The following is a 16994-nucleotide window of genomic DNA, read 5'->3' on the forward strand; positions in this document are numbered from 1 at the left end:
ATCCTGGAAAATGCCCACAGAAGGAAAAAGGGCATGGGAAACATCTCAGAAAAGTGAGACTTTCCTCATTCTGTCAAAGCTGAAGGAGCTTCTTGGATGAGAAGGGAAAAGTCTTCAAAGAAAAAAAACCCAGAAAGTCCAGTTACCTCTTGAAAAAGTACCTTTGGAATCTCAGAAAAGACCCCCCTAATTTTCTGGGAAGTATGATGGCAGGCCCTTTGAGGCAGCCTAGACAAGAAGCACAAGCTATGAATAAACCATCTTTATTATAAGGTTATAGCAATAGAGTCTTGCAAGTCTAAAAGCATTCCTTTATTTTTATTTTCCAGGAATCATTATTATACTGATACACCACAGCTCTATATCTTTACCCCAGGCCATGCAGGAGATGCAATCTCCTTAAACCTGGGTGGTATGGAACATATTCAGATTGAATCCCAACACAATGAGGTACCATTGTGCAGAGGGACACTGGTATCTTTAGCTTAAAGGTAAAGGTTACCCTTGCACATATGTGCTAGTTGTTCCCGACTCTAGGAGGTGATGCTCATCTCCGTTTCAAAGCTGAAGAGCCAGGGCTGTCTGAAGACGTCTCCATGGTCATGTGGTATATAAGTCTAAATGCTATTGTTATTGCTATTGCTATCTTGGAGGACAGGAGTCCCAATAAAACTCCAGCACTGGAAGTTTTTAAGAAGCGATTGGATAATGATTTGTCTGAAATGGTGTAGGGTTTCCTGCCTAAGCAGGGGGTTGGAGCAGTGGTGGGCTGCTGCATGATTGCAGGAGTTTGGGTGAACCCTTAGCTTTGATTGCTGACTGACCCCACCCACCGCCCTTGTGCTAAGCTATCCATTTATAACTAACTTTCTGGCTTGTTCCCTCCGCCCTTGCGGCCCAGCTGAGTTTTGCACTGCCCCTGCTTTACTCACCGGAGCTGCCTGAGTTGATTACCTGCTTCTTTGAAGCTGTTTCACTCCCAAAGGGGTGCATGCGAGCAAAGCTAGTGCATGCATGTTTTCACAACCAGCAAACCGCTTGTGAATGTAAGTGCAGCCCACCTCTGGGTTGGAGTAGAAGACCTCCAAGGTCCCTCCCAACTTTTGTTATTCTGAGGCAAATGTTGAGTCCCAATAAATGGAATTGCTTGATTGAAGAGACACAGCTAACATCCATACTGCTTGATCTTCTAGGATGACAGATGGTCTCTCAGTTAATCAGGTCCTTTGGAGGTAATTACCCGCACCTTGAATCGCGCTCAGAAATCAATTGAAAATCAATGTGGCTAATGCTATATGGGTATATTGAGGCAGTCCCATTAGTGGCAGTGCTGCTGCATTCTAGATCAGCTGTTGTTGATTTATGAAACTGGTCTCCCATGACCATTTAGCAACATCATCTAGAAAACAGTGAAAAGATACCCTTCCATATGACCTTCCAAGTGTAAACTGTCACATGAGAATGACAACAATATTTGTGGTAATAAAGCAGAGAGCCAGTTTGGTGTAGTGGTTAAGGTACCAAGCTAGAGACCAGCAGACTGCGAGCCTATTCCCCCTTTAGGCATAAAAAAGCCAACTGACTGATATTGGGCCAGTCATTTTCTCTCAGCCCAACTCATCTTATAGAGTGGTTGTGGGGGAAAAGAGGCAGGGGAACGAGTATTAAGCTTGTTTGCCACCTTCAATTATTTATAAAAATAATAAAGCCAGGATAAAAACAAATAAAATTTAAAAATAAAATATTTGAGATTGATGATGTTGGATGTTTGTATTGGTTTTGGATGTAGAATCAATTAAAAAAGCAGTAAATAATTAGGTGGATTACTGACTGGCAAGTTGGCTCAATAGATATTGATGGGTAATGAATGGATGGTTGGATAGATAGATATAGAGAGGCAGAGAAGCAGATTTTTCTCTGCATGAATCTCTTGCCATTTTACAATATCAGGGTAGACTTCCTAAAGTGACATGCTGCCCCTTCCCCTCCCCTCCCTTTTTTTATTCTGTAGAACCACATTTGCTAAATAAATTATAGTTTCCTTCCATGGAAACATTAACCTAGACATTTGAGCTTCAGTAGAAGTGAAATTCCTTCAAAAATATGTTGCAGGCTAGGAAAAAAAGGAATTAGTATAAAAAGTCATTCGCTTATTTTATTTCTGTAAATTAGTATGGTTAAATGAATGAAAGTTAGAAACGTCTGGTAAGCTGCCAATGATCTACCAACAGATTCTCATACATAATTACATATCCATTTCATCTATCCTCCACTTCACAAGAATAAGCTATAGAGGGTAACAGATTTTTGCAAGTTTTATTAGATCACAAGCAATAAGTAGTGGGGGTTTCGTACCCTATGATCCCCAGCATGTAATCTTTGTGAACTATGAATCATCCTGACCATCGCTTGTCCAGGCTATTTCAACAGTTTTCCAACAATCTTTTTTTTTTTTTAACAGACATTTGTTGAAAGACTGGCTGAGTGGAAGTTAGAGGGAGTCTCAGATAAAATGGGTAATCTAGCCCCTTTTCAGTTAGGATTCAGATATGGATACGGGAATAAAAGTGCATAGTTTATTCTTGATACAATTGCGTGGGATTTATTATGCCATCCTCTGGGTACTAGCTGCAAGAATTGCAAGTGGAATGCACTGTTCTTCAGTGACTTCCTCCTTTCCGATTGACCTGTTCCAGTTCATGGGATGTAAAAAGGATCAGGCCCTTGGTCATTCTGTTGTGTGTCCGTGCAAGGTGTGAACCTCTCCCCAGTATTGTTTAACATCCACATGAAACTACGGAGAGAAATCATCTACTGGCATAGAAAGTATGTTGTCCTAGCTTGATACTGGTGTCATGTTAGAGTCTGGATAGGAATTACAGGCTTAATCTAAATCTTACTAGAATTTGGTGGCTTTGGAAGTCAATTAAATAAAAAAATCCATCTTTTACTCTAGATGAAACTGGCCTAGTTTTGGGAGGATCCTTCTGGACAATGTAAGTGGTTGCATTCAGGAGGGTCTTTGCAGAAATCTCTTCCATATTACTGTTGCGTGTTTGGATCAGGAGCCTTTACGGATAATCACTCATGGCCATGTCACTTGGCAGTTGGATATTTTGCAATGAATTTTACATAGTCTTGTTCTTGAAGACCATCTGGAAGATAATTATGGGCTCACCAAAATTTGCCTATGGGAAGCTGCATTATTGCCAATTGACTTTTTTGAGGATAATCTGCCCACACAGTGATCCAAGGGAGTACTATTTTCAGAAATATCTGGTTTGAACCTTCTAGGATGCCTCCATCCTTTGGAATATCTTGTCCTTAGAAATCTGGAGCACCTTTCCTTGCAAAACTCTTTTAAAAAGTATTGAGGATAAGTAAGATCATGCCATTTTTGAACAATGAGTCATTGTAATGTTGGTATATAATTGATTTAATTTGGTTTGTGTTTGTAATAGTATAACAGTATATACATACTGTAAACTACACTGTGCTTCTAAAAGTCATGTGGCATATAATTAGTAATAGCAAATTTTCTCTTCTCTGTGCATGAAACAGTTCATGTTACCAAGGAGAAAGAAATAAAAAGACAATATTTCATAAGGAAAAATATTAAGATGGTGGCAGAATTTTGCTGATAGGTTATAAGTTCTGCAAAAATGGTATTTTTGGCTTAAAATAATTCATATTTGTTCGATTGAACTATTTGACAAATGATAAATAGTTGTAAAATATGCTAGAACAGAAATATATTGAATGTAGAAAACAGAAAGATCAGTCAATCCTAACATTACAATCTCCTAGTTTATGGAAGAGTAAACTCCAGAAGGACAAATTAATGAAGAAAAGTTGTTTCCAGAGCTTGTTTCCGAGATATTAAACATACCATTTCCCCTAAGTGATATAAAATATATGAATTTCCTTTAGCCATTGGCATGGATTTCCATTTTTGATAAATATACATCCAGCAATAATAAACATGATAAACATTTGTGAAGAATTAAGAGTGGAAGAGTTGTTCAGACAAATTTGCCAGATAATGCTGTGACTTTCACAAACATACTTGTTATACTTGTTTTAGTATAACCTGCATTTATATACTGTAAATATTCTACCAGTAAAAGCATATTGCTGCATTAAAGCCCCAGCTTTGGTTACACACATACTCTTAGGGATGTTGGAATACATAACTCATTTCCTAAGAAAAGTCTGTTTTCATAGCTCAGGTACCACTAGAGTTTGGAAAACACATCCTAGAGAGTTTGTAATGGCTGCTGACACCAGGCTAGCATTCCTTCTCATTCCCTATAAAAGCTACCAATCTTAAATCATCGGTAAAGGCACGGTGCTTACTTGCCCTCATCATTCAAGCATGTCTTTACTTCAGGGACTAAATCCATCTTGATATAGTTTAAACAAGAAATTTATTACATAGTACCTAAAAGCCCTTCACAGTGAGTCTAAAAAAAAAATTAAAAGTAGGATGAAGCTTTCAGGATAAAGCATGTGCATCTCAAGGAAATATTGATGAACAAATAACACATCTTAAAAATGTGAACGATATTTATACTTTTTATGTTTCAAGAGTCCATAACACAGGCTGCACTGTTTGAATGTTAATATAGCAAAACTAAAATGCATTTGAGTAATGAAAAAAAAAAGAGACAGATAAAATGCTGGTTTTTTAAAAATCTTTCTCCCCAGCTGCTCTTTTTGCTCTCTATACTATTTTATTTATTTAGTTAGTTAGTTTGTCACTCATGTACAAGATAACAGGAATAAGAATACATATGAATAAGAACAAAGGAAATGGGTACAAATAAATGGGGACAGTAGGATAGGGACGTTAGGCACACTGGTGCGCTTATGCACGCCCCTACGCTGTAGTCTTGAAATAAAATTAAAAATCCATCTCGTTATGTTCTAGCTATTTACCTTAGTAAGTTAAAACTCACCTTAGTAAAACAATCTGGGTGTGCTATGTTGCTTCCACATAGCCCTCATAACAATACACTTCATTCTCTAATGTCTTCTGTTAAATGTTTCAGGTGGTTGTTTCATTCAAAAATAACACTGTGCCACTGTAATAATGTATTCAAGCATGAAAAAAATGTTGTAATAGACATGTGTGGGTTCATTTACATCACTCCTACAAATCAGTCACTTAATAATAGAAAAAAATGTATTGAAGAAACTCAAAACCAGGTTTTGGACATGGAATGAAAAATTACAACAAACAGGTAGAGCTCCTGTAAGTTTCTACCATGCAGCTTATGACTTCTCGAATCCTTAGTGCCAAGTGGAGACATAACTCATATTTTCTTTCTGGAATAACCAAGTGCAAATTAAAGTGTGTGGTTATAAAAATCAATAGCCACCATGGATCTAGAATAGCATCTACATTTCTTCTCTATGGCTACTGTGTCGATGATTCATGTGTAGACTGTAAGACACTGATAAGTTTTTTCTTCTTCTAAATCTAGTTTATCTCTATTTATGTGAATATAAATTTTATACTAGTAGAAAGATTTTATTCCCCATTATGCATTAATGCTCCTATTCAATAACTGAGATGTTCTAAAGATTGTATTGAAGGTCTCCTGGTCAAACAACAGAACATTTATGGAACATATCAACCCACATTCACAACACAGTGGGGTTTATTGATGGTTTGGTCATATATATCTTCCCCAAAATTCATATTGAATACATACTGATATAGATATCATAGGACTGCAACCATTAAGGCAGGGGTACCAAACTCGTGTTGTCACAGCAGTAGCACCTGATGTATTGCAATTTTTTTCCCCTCTCCTAAACCGGGTGTGGATGTGGGCACGGGACGCATCCAGCCCACGAGCCACAGGTTTGACAGCCCTGCATTAAGATATAGAATCAAGTGCACTATGTGTTATTGTGACTCAGAGGAATATTATAGATTGAATATTAAATACAGTGAAAACATGAACTAGTCTGTACTTATTGAGATGCGCTTTAATTTGATCCTTTTTTTTCCCTGTGGAAAAAGTGTTACAAGCGTTTTATCAGTTGAAAATTGCCTAAAGGTCAGAAAGTCTATTCCATTGGCTAATTATTAGAGAACTGATGCCAGTGGAACTGTTTAAAACAGTCATAGAAAACTGAGTTACCCCATTGGTGCAGAAGAACTTACTAAAGTGTAGCCAAACACATCCTTGAAGGCAAATGCTGAGCAATGGCAGCGATATTTGTCTATCTGAATAATGAGTTCTTTCTGACAAAATCAATAGTTACTGAAATGCTGCAAGATATGAGCAATTCTCTGTAATAGGCTTCTATTTCATAACTATGCACAATATAGATCTTGATTTATGATGATTCATTTAATGACCTTTAAAAGTTTCAACAACCTCAAAGAAAAAGTGACTTACAATTTCTTAAGTACTCACACTTAAGACATCATCGTGGTCATGTGATCATAATTTAGGTACTTGCCAACCAGCTTGCATTTACAACATGTTGCGGCATCCTGTAGTTACACGATTGCAATTTGCAACCAAACACTCATTGGGGAAATTGAATTTGCTTCAAGACCGTGGCAATTTGTTTAACAACTGATGTAAAAATTGCCCTAATATTGGGTTCAACTCAATTTATGATTACAACAACGTGTGATGAAAATGTTAGTCACAATTGTGGTCATAAGTCAAGGACTACCTATGATTATGCAGCACATTTAAAACTCTTAAATCAGTATTTCCTAACTTCCAGGTGTATAGAGTTCCAAAATGTAATCAATTTACCGTTCTGGCTATGGAATTCAAAAGTTAAATAAAATTGGCATAGTATTCATTATATAACCAACTATAGTGAAAGAATATGATTAAACATAAGGATGGTTTGCAAGAATGACAAGGTGAATGGCGTTGGTATAAAATAGATTTAGCTATTTTTCTCATGCCTTCAATTTCTTTTGTTTGCTATATCTTATTCCTTTTCTGCACTTTGCATAGCGCTGCTTCCCTTGAAAGGCAGTGTATGCATGTAGGGATGATTACATGCTGCTCTTTAATCAATCTTTACGTAAGGCAGGGGGAAATCCTATTTAAAAATTTAGCTGTCATAAATGTTTCAGCTATTAAGATCAACGTTGGAATCATAACACCACCTACTTTTTGTAGAATTTATTGTATTTCATGAGAGAGGCTTGTAAGAACGGCGTGCACGCTTCCACTAAACCATTGAGCTACACAATTTTAGCCTTATGTACTTTGAAATTTTCTTTTTTATGTGGATATTTGTGATACAAGGAGACAAGCTGGGAATCTAGTGCTATATATAAGAGAAAATTTTTGGAAAAAAGTAATCTTATTATCTTAATATCTGCTTTATTTCCATATAGAATTTCTTACACAAGAAAATCCTCTTAGTATGAACTGTAGACTGCCATAGATTAAATTTCATATGTAGATAAACAATAAACTTCACAGGCTTACCCTAATCTATGGGATTGTAACCCGAGGCCTACCAAGAAATGGTTGCTGTCAAGTGATATTGGATAGGTGTTTTTAGCATTTTAACAAGAACCAGATCATTTAATTTTTTCTGGACATCAATGTCACAAGACAGTGTGGGAGGAAAGAAAGGGAAATGATGAAATGCATGTGATCATCACCTATAGTAACTTATTCACTTAATAGCATATCAAAACTTTAAAGAATTCAGTTGGCACTCCATGAAGAAAACTTGATATGACTTCAAATGTTTTCAACGACTGATGAAAAAGTGGCCAATCCAAGGATTGATCTTTGATAATGGGTTATGGCTGCAAAGTAATTGAAATTAAATTTAATAGATTTTAAATTGAATCATAGGTGAGCAGAAAAAAGGAGTAGGGGTTGTATATAGAAGACTTGTTGAGAATGAAGAGCCTGAATACAAGTAAGGAGTAAAACCACAAAGCAAACTGGAATTTATCTTGGCTATTCCAGCCTTAATTTCCTAGAGTTTTTGGAACTTTGTCATAGTTAAAATGAAATAATGATAGGCTAAATTACATAGGTTAGTGATATTTGTTGCAATATATTGAGGTTTTATGAAAGGCAACTTCTTACATTCCAAAATTATTACTACAAGAATACCTTTAACCATAATAAATACATAATTATTGAAACAGATTTGGAAATAAAATTGTGAAGAGTTAGGACTGTGCTGGTTACATGAATATTTGTTTTATTTTATTCTTTACTGTAATGAAATGCTGAAAATGTAATAAAGGTTTAGAAAGCAAGTTGGACTAAAAGAATGCAAAACCCATGTTTAAAGAAGTATCTCTATTAGGCGAACTGAAGGTTCCCAAAACAGCAGGCGACTTTCTGATTTTCCAAGAACTATTAATACAGCAAAAAAAGAGAGTTGGCTAAGCAAAAAAAATATAACTTGTATAAAATCTGATTCAAATGACAGTGTCTGAGAGAATGCTGGAGTAATCTGCAGGCATGCAAATTCAATTATGTTTATTATTGAAGTGAAGTTAGATTTTACGTTGCCTCCCTATATCATGCTGTTTGGCGTAGTGGTTAAGACATCAGGCTACAAATTGGGAGACCGTGAGTTCTAGTCCCACAGAGCCATAAATCAGAGTGACCTTGGGCCTGCCACACACTCTCAACTCTAGAAAGCAGGAATGGCACTTCCAAAATATTGCCAAGGAAACCTCAGGGGCTACACCAGGCAGTCACTTGGTGTCAGAAATTGACTGGAAGGCACCCCAAAACAAACAAAACAAAACACTTCCATGCAGGGTACATGATGTAGCTATTATTTTTTTCAATGAATACTTGCAAAATATGAAATGCAATAGAACATTTTTTTCTTGGCAGTCTTAAATGTAATACGATTACTTACAACCAACTATCCATTATTTTATCACTCTGCCTTAAAAACACTGTTTTGGTATGATCCTGGTAGAATACCCCCGAAGTTGAGCAGATTGATTTGAAAGTCTCTTACTCTAATAAATGTTTGACCTCTGGGTCTCTTGAATTCACTAGACAGGAGAACTCAGGAACCAATCACCTTGGTGGAACATCCTATTCTGCAGCGCTCATTTGATAAAGGCCTTGACTGCTTTCAACCTTTTCAAGATGATTAGATGAAAGCTGCTCTCTCAAAGTGAAAAGGTTAATCGACTACTGTGTGGTTAATCAATCACTTGAAAAGACTGAATACGAGTAGCTTCTTCTATCAGAGGTTCTTGTATAGTCATATGGGAACATCTACAGGTTAAAGAACAAACAAAACAGATAATCCATTCTGTTTCTGGATGCCTCAGCCAAATCCCCTTTGGCAGTAATGGTTAGTTAAAATGGTCTGTGTATATAACATTCCAAAGATAAAAACATTAAGAATGCTGTATTAGATCCAGCCATGAGAACTGAATGTTAAACAGCAAGAGAATAACCCCAAAGGTATAGCTTCACCTATTTTTAAACGGCAGATAGAGTAGGCTAACAATGGACACTCTTGTATCTTCCAGATGTTTTGGATTATAGTTTCCACAACACCTTACTCATGCTTATTTCAGCCAAAAGGAATTGATCTAATAATTTAGAAGAAAGCAGATTGTCAAACCTGGAATAACCAAATTGTTATTATGGAACATATAGAAAGTGGATCTGTTATTGGATTTATGGGCACCAATCAATGCACTTGTTGGAGGAAAGAATTAATCAATCTTGTCTAGTCAGAATGCAGAACTTGGACTATTTGCTGACTGGAGGAAAATCATCCTCTATGCTCACATATATTGGTTTCAGCTGAAACCAATCTCCCTGAATTTCCTGCTCTATAGGAGATCAACAGGTCTGTTGCCCTGTCTGTGCTTGAGATGTAGACTTAAGTTCTATGCATCTCAAGGTTATGCTTTGATTTTTTAATATTCTAACTTTTAGCAGAAATTTGGCAATATGATCACTTCTCTGTGAAAACTAGAATCAATCTTGGACGTCAAACAGGAATTCAGTGAAGAACCAGTCTGTTTTGGTTGAACTCACATAGTCCTCCTCTTATGGAGAAGAATACTAGCCCCTAAATATTCTGGCAGAGATGGAAGCTATTAAGAAGGCCATCTTCCATGTGAGGATGCTGGTGGGAATCTGTCTGATGTACTCATACAGGATAATAGTCAGTGCCTTGAAGGCCAAGGTAAAATGCCATAAATAGGAGTATATAACCTGGGATAAAAGATGTGAGCACATTTACAAAACATAGTGTATTTAAGAAGATCCCAAACAGAAGTCTATTTGTTTATTCTAAATTCTAGCTTATTTCAAGATGGGAGGCGTAACCTTATGTTTCCTATCATAATCACACTTACTTTATGAAAAGCAGTATAACTATTCACATGATAAGCTCACTTTTCCCTAGAGGCTATTTACATTGTAGCATGAGGTCATAATCCTAGATCTATTGCAGCATATTCCAATATTATTTTTATGACTCTTGATTTCCATGAAGAGATTGGGTATGTGAATCTTTTCTGCTGAAAATGTATATAATGTTGATTTCACACTACTTCTACTTGGTTAACAAACTACGCAATTGTGTATGCTGGAAGTGGCTTGTCTAATAGCAGTCCTTTTGATGCAATTCATAAAACTTCCAGTAAGTAACAAGATCAGAAACCAAACTGAAAATATGTTCCAACCAAAATCAAGCTTTTAAAAGGATCTCAATAAAATATGCAGCTAAGTGATAGAATTTAGAAGTACTTGTGACTATACAAAATATTTTTCATGTGGTCACTGTAGTCATGTTGGATGGATGAGAAGGGTGACTTGTTAAAATCAAAGGCAGAAAGTGAGTAACTGATTACCCATTCAAACCAATTCTATTCAAGTCATTTTCAGCGGAGAGTCATCTAATAAATTATCACATGGTTTGAGATAAATTATTTACTCGTAAAACTTACTCAGATTTTATAAATGACAAGCTGATACACCCAAAACCTGAGTATGGATATGATGGGAAAGGCATTTTTTTTCATTTTCTTTGCTACAATCTGACATTCAACTGATGTTTGTGTTTCACTAGTTTATGGATTTGATTGCTGTAGACTTGAGACAAAAGGTTCTAGGGCAAGGAATTGGAAAGCTAACAATAGTTCTCTGATATATGCCCAATCTAATGACCCATTTAGTTTACCCAATGGGCTGTTGATTTCCATTATCTATTATAATATGGGAGAGAGAGGAGGGGGGAAGGGGGAAGAGGAAGAAAGTAGTAGTAGTAGTTTTCCTTTTCAACAGTGCATATGATTCACTGAATATTGCATCCAAGTGCCCTGAGGAGTACTGAGCTGGGTATAGCATTATTTTGTAGAATTGTGCTGAGTGCATCCATTAGAATAAGTATTTAATTTTTTCAAACTATAAAAACATGCTCAAACAATTAAATATTTAAAAATCTTGCAATTTTATTTGCATATAAAGGCCGCTAGATATATAATATTGCAATAAATTTAAAGAAACACCTGCTTTCCTAAATTCCATGAAGATAACATAAAACAGAAGAAAGCTCAATAGCATTTACAGTGATAGAACAGAAGTAACTATCTGCAACAATATTTTGTGCTAGCAAGATTGCATTTACACACAGTGCAAAATAAGAAAAAAAAAGAAATGGAAAGACAATTCAATAATATTTTAAATATAAAGGACAACGAAGCCTTATTTTAGTTAGGCTTGATTGTATTTATTTGATTCTATACATGCCCGAAACTGCACAAAGATTTTAAACTCAAGCTCTTGAAGGCCTTGAGTGATTGGAAAAAATGTATCACATCCTTCATAATTTAGATGTGCTATACAGCATAATTTTGGAGATGCTACGCTGGCAATATTATATGCCTTGTTTTGTTATAATGCACAAAAAATATATATAAAAATCCATATTTAAAAGGAGTCCACATTTACATGTTTTTACTGCATGGAACACCTGCTCATTGCAGTTTTCATTCCCATATTTTTTTTTAAACTAAAATAATTTAAGAAACTCACCCAAATTGGGACAATTTAGATAATCATATACAGGATGTTGCTATCTAACTGATCATTAAAGCAGGCAGACAAACTAAACCTAGAAAGCTATTTTCCCCTCACTACTGCAATACTATTAATAAGCAGAATTTCATAGAACCCATATGTATCAATCAAAAAAACCTGATCCCTGATCCAGCAATCAGCTGTGGACACAGGAGCTCTAATGGGTGAAGATTCTTCCAGATCAATAATTCTTTCAAGAAAGGGAGATGATTCACTGAAAGGAATGGAGAATCCACATCCGGTTTAATAACTCCGTGACCACAGCCTAGCACAGATGGAAGCCTATCTAGAACCATCAATTCTAGAAGTTTTCAACACACTTCACTGAATCTTGAATTGTGATGTGCATTTTTCACAGGGACATATTCCAACCTCTGATTCATGGAACATATACATGCTAATAAAAATGAGGAAAGAATGGCATTTTATCATTGGAGATTCCCCACCCCCATCCCAAATAAAACAATAAAAAGTGTGCAAATTTGGACCTGGGTGTTCGTTTTTTTTAAAAAACAATGCCTTTTATAATCTTATTTAATAATAATAAAATAAGGTGTCTCACTCATTAAAAGAAAGCTTGGCTGTCCTTTTGAGAACACTAACAATTTACAATGGCAAGTTAATTAAGAGAACATAAAACTTCATTTTACAAATTCACAATGTTTTATCAATTTTCAAATGGATGCTGCATTTCCAAAAGAAAGAGAGAGAGAAAGAGAGAGAAAAGAAAAAAGCATAACCCCTATCTTTTTTTCCCCTCTGTAACAACAATTTACAAAAAAGCCCTACATTATTTGTAAAGAAACATGTTAAGAGAATGAATGTTTTGTAATTAGAAAAATGGCAGTTTATAGACCTTCCCCAGTGGAGTAGTGGTCTTTCATGATCCTTGTGGCGTTGGCAAGTCAAATATAATTGGTGGGTTGGTTGGCTGAAAGCTGACTGTACACGTTGAGGCATTAATGTATGTTGTATAACCATCTGTCATGATGCCGTAACCTGTAGAGAAAATGTGCCACATTTACTGTGATGCGAACAAACATTGGCCTTGTATATTACCCTCTCAGTGACAAAAGGAGGGGAAAATGTTCTGAGCATACTTTGGAAATTGCTTCATTTCCAGTAATCAAAAATCACCCCCATTACTCTTTCCCTGGTTTTTTAAGCAGTAAAATTTTGCTTTAGTATGAACTTGAAAAAGTTAAGAAGACAAAACTGCCTTTGTTTTTACATTATAGGAATTATTTGTAAACTTGATTTTAAGTTCATCACATGTAAAGTAGAGCCATGATGTAAAACAATGCTTAATTTAATTGGTGTTAACACCTCTGTCATTGCATTGGAAATTTAGCTACCTGATATATCATGAAGTCACTTCAGAGAACTTGGCAAAAACTTCCCTTTGCCTCCCAAACATTTTTTTTTAAATTCAAACTTCATTCAGATTGTCCATAAGACTCTTGCCTGTGTATTTTATCGGCATTGGGGGGAGTACTATTTAAAGCAGGGGTCCCAAATTTATGGTCCGTGGTCCACTGCTGGTCCGTGGCCTATTCACAACTGGGCTGCCTGAGTGGTGGGAGTGCACATGTGCATCCCCATTCATGTGAGAGGCGGGTGCCGGCACGTTCAGCCCCACTCACGCAAACGTTCACAGCCCCACTTCACAAATGAAGTAGGAAAGGTTGGTGAACACTGATTTAAACACAATGAACACAGATCATAAATAGGCTCCCCTTTGTTCAACAACCTGTTCCATTGCAGGTGCCAAATATATGCGACATAAGATGCTATCAATAAAGTGGTGGGGAAATGGCAAAACAGGGAGAATCAAAGCGGAGGGCTACTTTTCTAAGAGCCTGGCAATGTAGAACATGGTGCTGTGATGTCGCCTTTTGCTTTGTTGCTGATTACAAAGAGTAAAGGGCACCAGTGTGTGGGCTGGCATAATTTTCTACTTATTCTGAAATTTGTTAAGGACAATGCTGGATGGTGTTGAAACTCTTCCCTGCATGATCCTTTTCACTTTCTTCAGGGTTGGATCTTTCTTTGGATATACAAAAGAAACTTAAAAGCTCTGATTCAATTTTCCATGATGAAACCATTCTCTTCATCTTCAGAAGATAGAAAAAAACTTAAAAGCTCCCATAATGCCATCTTCGGCATTAGAAGGCTCTATAGTAACTTAGATATTATGTGTGTGTGTGTGTGTCTGTGTGTCAAAAAAGCACACAAGAGCATGTCCATGCTTCCCCTCCAGTGCTGGTGATACTGTCGGGATACTGGATCTATAAAGAGGGAAACCTCTTGTCAATATGTTGTCCCAAGACTCTGTGCAGCATACTTTCATGCTTTCTTTTCTGTTTTTAAATGTATAACCTTCTGTTAATTGTCCAGAAATGCATGGTGAGTGAGAGGTCATACAAACTTAAATAAATAAATAGGTAAGAGAGAAAGATATTTGCAATTTTACTCATCAAAACTGAGTTTAGTGGCACCAAATTCTTGTTCTGTCCTTTCATGTGAAAATAATCTTATACAATTTATCCTTAAGTTAAAATTTAAATGTTAGAAGAAACTATAGGAAATACTGTTTTACATTACTCATTCTATACATGCAGTGCAAATCTCTGCAATTAATAATTAAGGTACTGAGGGTTAAATCTATACTTCTGAGAGCAATTATTTCACAATTGTACAAGCAACCTCTCTTTCTCGTGAAAAAAAATATCCTTTTGGGTTGTTTTTAAAATAGATCCTCTATGTGATCTATGATTTTGCTTTTTAATAAATAGTGAAAACCTGAAATCCTCAATAGTATGCAACTGCTTGTCCTAAATAATGTAAGGGTTGCTATGAACTGAATTAAAGGAAACATAATTTTGATTCTGATCCAAAAAGATATACTGACTATATGGGGATATACATGTGTGGTCTTAAAAATAAACCAGGCAACCAACTCAGTCCCATCCCTTCCTTTACTCTTTTCTACACATTGTGCTGTACAATTAGGTTAGGGAATCACACTTGTCCATCCATGTTGTCAGCTATGGACATGATTCTACTTTCCATATATAGCCATATACCTAAGATATATAATAGGACATTATATATTTAAGTTATAATAATAACAACAACAACAACAACAATGTAATAATAGTATTTTAACGAGAAATTTCATTATATTCGAAGAGATCTACTCATATAAGTAGAAATGGTTATTATCTCAATGCTCTTGAATGCTCATTAAACCCCTTTTATAGTTAAAGTGTGCACTACCAGCCTAGTCATAAACTTAAATTGTATAATGCTGAGCCCCACAATAGCTTTCCATAATGATCTCTCCATCAGTTAATTCTTTTATTAGTGGATGTTTGATTACTTTCAACGTGGAAGAGAACTACAAAAGCTGCAGGCAGTTTCCATGCTCTAATAAAATATTTGTTTCTTCTGTCATTTACTTAACATTAATACCTGAGCATCAGTATTTATGCAAAATTATACTGTTTCCCTTATTTTTTACAGGGATGCTTCTGTGATTAAGGGCTAGTCAGCATTTCTCATTACGAAAACCTATCTGAAAGGCTTTATATAACACTGGTATAAAAATCTAGCTGCTTTAAAATAATGCAAACCAGGGGAGGGGGGGAGCAACAGTACGAATCAACTGGACATCTCATGCTTTATAAAGTTCTCCAGAGCTGTATGCTAGCAGAGAGCTTAATTAAAGACTGTAAGAAATTTCCACAAAAAAGGAAGGTATGCAATATAAAGCATTTAAATATATAATTTTTAGCTCTGGGGTCACAACATTGTTCTCTCTCTGCTCTCTAAGGCAGCATTTGCAGTATTTGTCTCGCTGGCATACAAAGGCGACTAAAAGTTCATTAAATATTTAAAACTCTTGCTTAGTTTATTAGAAGGAATTTCTCATTACCCCATAACCAGATTTATGTGCTAGAAATGTCCCTGCTTTTAATTTAACATTAAAGCAGGATATTTTGAAAAGCTTATCTAAAAAATACACACACTATTTAAAAGCATCTGAAATTTAAACCAGATTATAACTCCACATACATCCACACGCCCACTTCACTTGTTATTTCTTCATCTGCTCTGCTATTTGGGTAATCTTGTTCACATCTTGAACTTTCTATAAAAAACATATGCGAAATGAAACCACTTGCTGCAAAAGTAAATGGTCTCTTTTATCCGAAGGGCTCTAAATGATTTAAAGATGTTACTCATATTTGCAAATTGTACAAGATTCTTAGGAAAGCTTTAACGCCCAGAATAACATGGACATAAAGTGGGCATTGTACAGATAGTCCTTGACTTACGACCACAATTGAGCCTAACATTTCTGTTGTTAAGTAAATTTTGTCGCATTTTGCGACCTTTCTTGCCTCAGTTGTCTACTATAGCTAGCTTTTGTAGCTCTCTTCCATGTTGGATCATTGCAATTGATAAGTTAGTAACTCGGATGTTAAGTGAATCTGGCTTGCCCACTGACTTTGCTTGTCAGAAAGTCACAAAATCACATGACTTTGGGACACAGCAACGGTCATAAATATGAACCATTTGCCAAACATCTAAATTTTTATCATGTGACCAAAGGGATACTGCAACGGTTTTAAGTATGAAAAATGATCATAAGTCACTATTTGAGTGCTGTTGTAACTCTGAATAGTCACTAAATGAACTGTTGTAAGTCGAGGACTACCTGTATTTGTCTACTATATGTAGCATTTATCAGGATGGTAAATAACTTGGTACAATCAAATCTGTGCTTTCCTATTATTGAGTCAAATGGCACCAGGCCACTTCCTGTGACACACAGTTCTCCTGACCTCCCATTGCTTCATCTTCAGCTATAAAATTAGTTTAAATGTCAAATTTTCTATATCA

At 35.9% G+C, this 16994-nt stretch overlaps 1 protein-coding gene across 3 annotated transcripts in view; it reads right to left on the reverse strand.

Moving 5' to 3' along the window:
* Positions 1-11455: 11455 nt before the first annotated feature.
* The window catches only part of MPPED2 (metallophosphoesterase domain containing 2), a 188072-nt gene continuing 182533 nt past the window's right edge, over positions 11456-16994 (reverse strand). For all 3 annotated transcript variants that reach the window (XM_081949220.1, XM_081949222.1, XM_081949221.1), the window contains exon 7: positions 11456-13085. In XM_081949220.1, the coding sequence (XP_081805346.1) occupies positions 12967-13085 (119 nt within the window). In that variant the 3' untranslated portion in view covers positions 11456-12966. The remainder of the gene's footprint in view (positions 13086-16994) is intronic.

The sequence above is a fragment of the Natrix helvetica genome (genome assembly GCF_964273705.1).
Source record: "Natrix helvetica genome assembly, chromosome: 1".
In the NCBI taxonomy this organism is placed as follows: Eukaryota; Metazoa; Chordata; class Lepidosauria; order Squamata; family Natricidae; genus Natrix; species Natrix helvetica.